Source organism: Amblyomma mixtum, chromosome 10, assembly GCF_055824585.1.
Source record: "Amblyomma mixtum isolate Tamu chromosome 10, ASM5582458v1, whole genome shotgun sequence".
In the NCBI taxonomy this organism is placed as follows: Eukaryota; Metazoa; Arthropoda; class Arachnida; order Ixodida; family Ixodidae; genus Amblyomma; species Amblyomma mixtum.
This window is the reverse complement of record NC_143021.1, coordinates 102,051,665-102,058,424: the sequence shown is the minus strand read 5'-3', so window position 1 is coordinate 102,058,424 and position 6,760 is coordinate 102,051,665. Positions and strand designations below refer to the sequence as shown.

General features: G+C 42.1%; 1 protein-coding gene across 1 annotated transcript in view; it reads left to right on the top strand.

The window, feature by feature from the left end:
• The first annotated feature begins 755 nt into the window (after positions 1 to 755).
• Positions 756 to 6,760, top strand: part of LOC149326558 (cathepsin G-like) — a 43,075-nt gene continuing 37,070 nt past the window's right edge. Inside the window, exons 1-3 of the mRNA XM_089564613.1 lie at positions 756 to 800; positions 2,705 to 2,732; positions 2,848 to 2,921. Of these exons, the coding sequence (XP_089420739.1) occupies positions 756 to 800; positions 2,705 to 2,732; positions 2,848 to 2,921 (147 nt within the window). The remainder of the gene's footprint in view (positions 801 to 2,704; positions 2,733 to 2,847; positions 2,922 to 6,760) is intronic.

The following is a 6,760-nucleotide window of genomic DNA, read 5'->3' as shown; positions in this document are numbered from 1 at the left end:
ATCAGCTGACTAGGGAGTTGTGTGAAGCCTATCACATTCACAAGAACAGCGACACGTGCGTTAGCACTCCATCTGTAAACGTACATGAGTGTGAAATTTTGTATCGACATTCGTAACTTTCTTTTGCGTGCTTTTTGCGGGAAGCGCAGGTGCTTTGGGTTGTCAGTTGTGTGCATATATTCTGTGTTTTTTCAAATAAACTTTCAGTTGTTAGTAGCGCTTGTCCTTGTCCTTCCTTCTCTGTCTTTGTTCCTCGTCGCAGCGCTGGTAAAGTTTCGTATATTAGTTTCTGTGGTATGCAAAGAAGTGCGATATCCCTACGTGTCTGTAAAGTTGTTAGCGATAAATATAACTTTATGCTTCTTACGCTAGAATGACGGTTGTAGTCGCGAGAAATAAAACGCGCTGCACGGTTCTGAATTGCCTCGAGGGCATAAATTAAATAAGCCTGATGTGGTGACGAGATAGCTGATGCATATTCTAGTTGGCAACGGACAAATGTTAAATATGCTAGCTTCCGGGTAGAAACAGGTGCGCTATGAAGATTTCTCTTCAGGTAGCCAAGAGTGCGCGATGCTTTGGCAGTTATGTTTTGAATATGTTCCGCCCAAGATCGATTTCAAGTCATATAAACGCCGAGGTATTTATAGGAAGACGTGCGGGATAGCGTGACTGTTAAGGGAATAGCGAATTTGAATGCTTCCAGCTAACTGTTATGATTTTACATTTGTCAGTATTAAGTATCATTTGCCATGATGTGCACCAGTTACGCATTCAAGGTCCTGCTGAAGAATTGCGGGGTCAGTGGTTGAGCGGATTTGACGATAAATTAGGCAGTCATCGGCGAACAGTCGGACTATGATGTAAGATGCAGTGGCAGGCCATTTATGTAAATTGAAAATAATAAGGGACCGAAAACACTTCCCTGAGGGACGCCAGAAGTTACGACACTAAGGGGTGATGAAAAGTTGTTTATTACCGTGAACTGCTTTCGAAACGATATTATGTTCCGGATCCAGGTGACAGTTAGCGAGTCTAAATTAAGCGACAACATTTTAGATACGAGGCGGCAATGGGTAACACGGTCATACGCTCTGTGAAAGTCAATGAATATTGAAGTAACGACTTTCGCCTAAGCATCAGGAGTGTCAAATTATCTTTACACTTCCCCTCAGACGCGCTATATCTCGCTAATGTCTATTTCACGTAGCATACGACAGCTTTCGCAATCTTCTTGCGTCACTATATTAGCACCTGTCCGCACGTCATTCCATTTCTTTAACTCCATGAGTACCCAGTGCTTGCAGAAATGAGCTAACACGTTTAAGAAATCTCTTTTTGGCGACGGCTGTAGAAGAGTTCTTAGGCGTCCTGGTTATGCTGCAATCGAATGTGAGCACATTAGATTCAAAGAACGCCTAAGGAAGCTACCTCTTTCTTTTCTTGCCAGCGTCTCCATAAATTCTGCAACTTTGGCATGAGTGCTTTTGATTGATTAATTTATTTCTTTGCAGACACTGCTAACTCTCATTTGCGACATTAAAGGAAGGGAAAATAAAACTGTACTATACAAAATAAAGAGCCAAATAAAAAGAAATATATGCATGCATTGAAATATGCTTCACTTAGCAAATATTGAACATATTATAATGTACATTATATGTGACAATGTACACAAATCTTGAGCAATCTTCCATCAGAAAAGTAATCTATAGTTTTTAACAAAGAGCAGCTTTCCCAACATTGCTATCAATTCCATAGTATTTTTCGACTGCATTTGCTATTATCACGACAGTAGCACTGTGAAAAATATGCGCGGGTGTTTTTTTCCAACATTTCCTGGCCTCTGGGAAGAAGGAGGAAAAAAGACGTTAGTTCGGGACGTGTACCGTCTGAATGCTTCAGTACAATTCAAGCGGGAGCTTAATCTTCCTGGAGGTTATCTTTATTAATTCTAAATAAGCCATGATATATTTGAAGTAGAGTTCTTAATATCTGCTGTTTACGCCGCAGTTCCAGTGAATGGATACCGCAGGAGTTTAACATCTCTGAAACCGAATCTGTCCTCCAATATCTTAACAAATAAACTGCGCCGTATGTTTTTCTGCCTCCTCTATTTAGACTGGCAGAAATTTTTGATGCGGTGCCCATGCTACTGATTCATATTACATGGAAGGTAGTATAAGAGACCTATAAGCCAACAGTTTGTCGTCTTTTGTTCCTCTGCTCAGTTTTGCTCTGAAGAAAGTTTCCTAGGAGCCGCAGAACATGCGTTTTCTACGTGGGTGTGCCATAGCAACTCCTAGGTATTTGTAATGTTTTAGTTGGGCCTTACTTTTACTTGCTATTTTTATATGGTACTCCACCTTCCCCTAACATATAACTTGATTCGTGGCGTTGAAGTGTGTAAAAAATGATGATGATAACCCTACATTATTTTTCTAAGCTGCGTCGCACTCTCAAAAGAAACAAAATAAAGTACAGTATTGTAAAAAAAAGTGAAGCAAAAGGTTCATTTAAACTGGTTTCCAGTGGTTTATTCCAACACAAATCTAGACCAGAAACTTCTTCGAACCAATTTCGATTAAAATAATAACCAGTGGCACTTTACTCTGTATGCAAGATAAAATGTTTTGCACTCAAGAAAGTAACAGATGCAAAACTACATCTTTTGTGATTCAAAAATCATTTTCTTAACCTGCAGGCACTAGACGGGAAGCTAAACCAAAAAGGTGAGTGCGATTTCAAACACTTAAAATATAAACAGAAGTTTCGTGCAATGCACAGTGCACCATAAAGGCACCATGAGTACGCAAAACAGTAAGCTTACCCAATGACATCACGCAGGTTGTGGTACCTCGGAACCAACGGGCAGAGTATTCAACGGAAAAGCTATAAGGAAGCCACAGATTCCTTGGATAGTAAGTTCTTTGTCCTGCGCACGAAAATTCCATTAAGACACCATTACTTCAGCTCACATTTAGCGACATCCTTCATTTCTCATTATGCCGCAAGGGCCTCTAGGAACGGCTAATGCGAGAGGCAGGCGCATGCACACATCTAGCAAAAATAACACTCTAAATAAGTTATAGATGTATTTTGTGACGACACACAAATAAGCTTGTGGGGTTGAAATAGGGGAGATAAACACGTTCTCCCCTTTTAAGCGCGGCTGACATAGTTCAAAACCGCGCGGACCCCACCCCGTGGACGCGAGCGCTACCGAGCGCAAGCCGACCACGGCGGGCCTTGCTCTGCGGGAACACAGGAACGACACACTGGCTGACACAAACAAGGCATTTATTTCTATAACAACAATAACGCCAGTTAGCAACAAAGTACACTGAGGAATCGAGGATGTCCGACTCACCAGCACGGTTACGAGCGAACGTTCGCCCACGGTAGGGCAGAGGGTAAACTCCGATGTCGGACGGGACGGGCTTGGCGGGAGCAAGTTCCGACCAAGAGGCGCCTGTCGACGAAGAGCGGAGCCGCCAGCGAAACGTCCGCGAGCTTCCCGGTCCCAGGGAGAAGAGAGCTAGCCTTCCCCCGCGCGCGAGCGGCAAAACACGCCATCCGTGGCGCTGCTGTCGCTGCGACGCGAGCGCCCTCCCCTGTTAGCTAGAGTAACCAAACTAAAGGGAGTGCTTTGCAGAGGAGCCAACTACAGTAGGGGGTGCAATGCGGGAAAGTGAACGCAGGGGACGAAGGCGTCCCCACAAGCTGAACATAAAAGGGCATTTGTAAGACACCAGTAGAAATCGTTATCAAATATTAGAATTTTCCCACCAGCCATACGCAGGTAGCTTTGCTGACATAAACAGCTACAGTTAGGTAGTATGCAAACTACCGAGGATAAGCATGGTGTTAGGATCTTCGATTCGTCTATCATCCCACCTGATTACGATCAGAGCAGCCCGTAATGTTGTAAATACTCTATTCGCATCAAAGTGACTTAGTTTCATGAGTTGTAAGTGACTGCGCTTTACCGTTCTGAATAGTTACTTACCTATTAATAGTTAACCAGAAATGATACGTGCCCTTACATTCTTTTTGACACCGTTCTTTTTTCATTTTAAAACGGGCGTTAACGTAAACGAACGACACCTCACAAAAATTCCTTTCTTTCGTTCCCTGTGGAAATGTGTTGTGTGCGTGTGCATATAAATATGAAGTATTCTGTTTTTTTCTCTAGTTAATTTCACCGTCCGGCAGATATTGGACAAAACTGAAAATCTTTATTGAATAAAGAAAGAAGAACGCACAACCACCGAAAAAACAGTTATATATCTCTTCCTTGATAAGCAAGCACTCATGAAAACTTAGCGGACGGCGCTAATACATACAATGTGCAAAGAGGAACGTAGCCTATCGACACAGACCTTCTTCAGGCACTTCCTTCCTTAATATGCGGCTTAGCACATAAGGACGTAAGAACGTTGTTCATTCCATCTATTAAAAAGGAAGTTGCTACGCGGAGTAGCATTGAAGGCGAATCACTACGAGGTTGTGTTCCTCGTGTAGAGGGGAGCTTAAGAAGAATGTTTTTGATCGCTGATGATGCGTGCGGTTTTCGATTTGTCTTTTTTTGGAATAATGGGAGCCATAGGTTGAGCAAGGTAGTTTCCTGGGGGAGTTAGTTGAGGAGATTCTTCTTTTCAAACCGACGTCATTTACCTGGATTTCTCCAAAGCCTTCGATCGCGTTCCACACCGGCGTTTAATGACAAAACTCTCCTGCCTCCACATCGACCCTTTAATCCTGTCATGGATCGACTGCTTTCTCCGCGACCGCTCACAATATACAGTAATAGGCAACCATAGATCGTCAAATACCACAGTCCTCTTTGGTGTCCCTCAGGGATCGGTGCTAGGACCACTCCTTTTTCTCATATTTATAAATGATCTTCCCCATGCCGTATCATCTCGTATCCGTCTCTTCGCAGACGATTATGTCCTCTACCGCCGCATATCTACTCCCGATGATCAGACTCTGCTTCAACGCGACTTAAACCTCATAGAAACCTGGTGTACATCATGGCTCATGCAACTGAACATTTCGAAATGCAAGTTCATGCATGTATCGATAAAGCGAAATAACCTCAGCTACCAGTATTCATTAAGTTCCACACCACTCTCCGAAACAGAATCATACAGGTATCTTGGAATCATCATAAACAACAAACTAACCTGGTCTGAGCACATTGCAAAAATTTGTACAGACGCTTCCAAAATGCTTGGGTTTATCAGACGATCCCTTGCTTTTTCACCCCATTCTGTCCGACAACTCGCCTACGTAACATTCATCCGTTCCAAACTCGAATATGCCTCGGCGATCTGGAATCCCCATCAAAAATATCTAATCGATCAGCTTGAAGCCTTCCAAAATCGCGCGGCCCGCTTGATCACATCGCAGTACGGCAGACAACACAGTGTAACTCTTATCAAGGCATCTCTTGACCTGCAACCCCTGGCACTCCGGCGTAAAATTTTGCAGCTCTGTTTGTTTCACAAATTGTACTACACCTTCCCACAGCTAAGAAACTCTGTATTGCACCCGCCGCTTCGCACCTCACGACGACTTTTCAACTCTTTAAGTCTGCAGCGCATACACGGCTCCACAAACTCATTTAATAAATCTTTTTTACCTAGCTCCATTACACTGTGGAATGAATTACCCGATTTCATTGTTTATGAAACAGAACCCATTAAATTCAGGCAGTTATTATCATCACATTTCAAGGGCTGAGTTATTTTGTCGCGTTTGTGAGTGTGTGCATGTGTTTTTTTTTCTTATCTCAAGTGGTTCTTGAGCTGCTGTGTCTTTCTCATGTTATAAGTATCCATAATCATGTAATCATGTTGATAAGTAACCATTGTTAGTTTGTTTTTAGTTTTTGTTAGTTTCTTTTTCTTTTCCATGTCATTTCCCGCTGCTCGTTTTCTGTTTGCACTTTGGTATTATTGCTCAATTTGTGTTCTGTTCTGTATCCACTCCTGCTTGGGCCTCACGGCCTGCAGTATGCCATAAATAAATAAATAAATAAATAAATAAATAAATAAATAAATAAATAAACAAATAAATAAATAAATAAATAAATAAATAAATAAATAAATAAATAAAATATTTTGATAATGTTAATGTTGACCATGTATCCTGTACTTTGTATTTCTTGTTGATTTTACTGACCACTGATTATGAAATTACCTTTCCCCCCCTTATGTAATGCCCTAAGCAAGGGCCCTTAAGGGTAAATAAATGATGATGAAATGATGATGAAGAGCATCGCTGGAAAGCAGCGGACTAAGAAATGGCGTACACAGAACTGCGCTAGACGCTCCCATGCACCTCCCCTAAAACTATAATTCTGCAAGGTCAGGCTGACTGTATTAGAGAGGTGAGTTTGAGCTCATGATATTTATCCGAGTTTAGTGCTAATGCTGTGAGTATGGGCTTAAGACACGGCGTTGTTGTGTGTGGGATGTACTATACCCTACTGGCTCTCATACTTGGCTGCATAATCAGCCGTGTAAGAGAAACTCCAGCTCTCCGGCCTTGGTAAAGAAAGACGCTTCGGAGGTGTTTCTCTTTTTCACATGTTACAATCCGTCCCCAATGACTGCTCTGGATCCTTAAGAACTTCGTTTATTTAGTTTTCTTCATAATTTATTCTGTAGGGTTCTAAAACCATTACAACATCTTCAGCCTAGCAGGAAGTGTTTTATATTGTCTACAACAATCTTGGACAATGTTTACATCT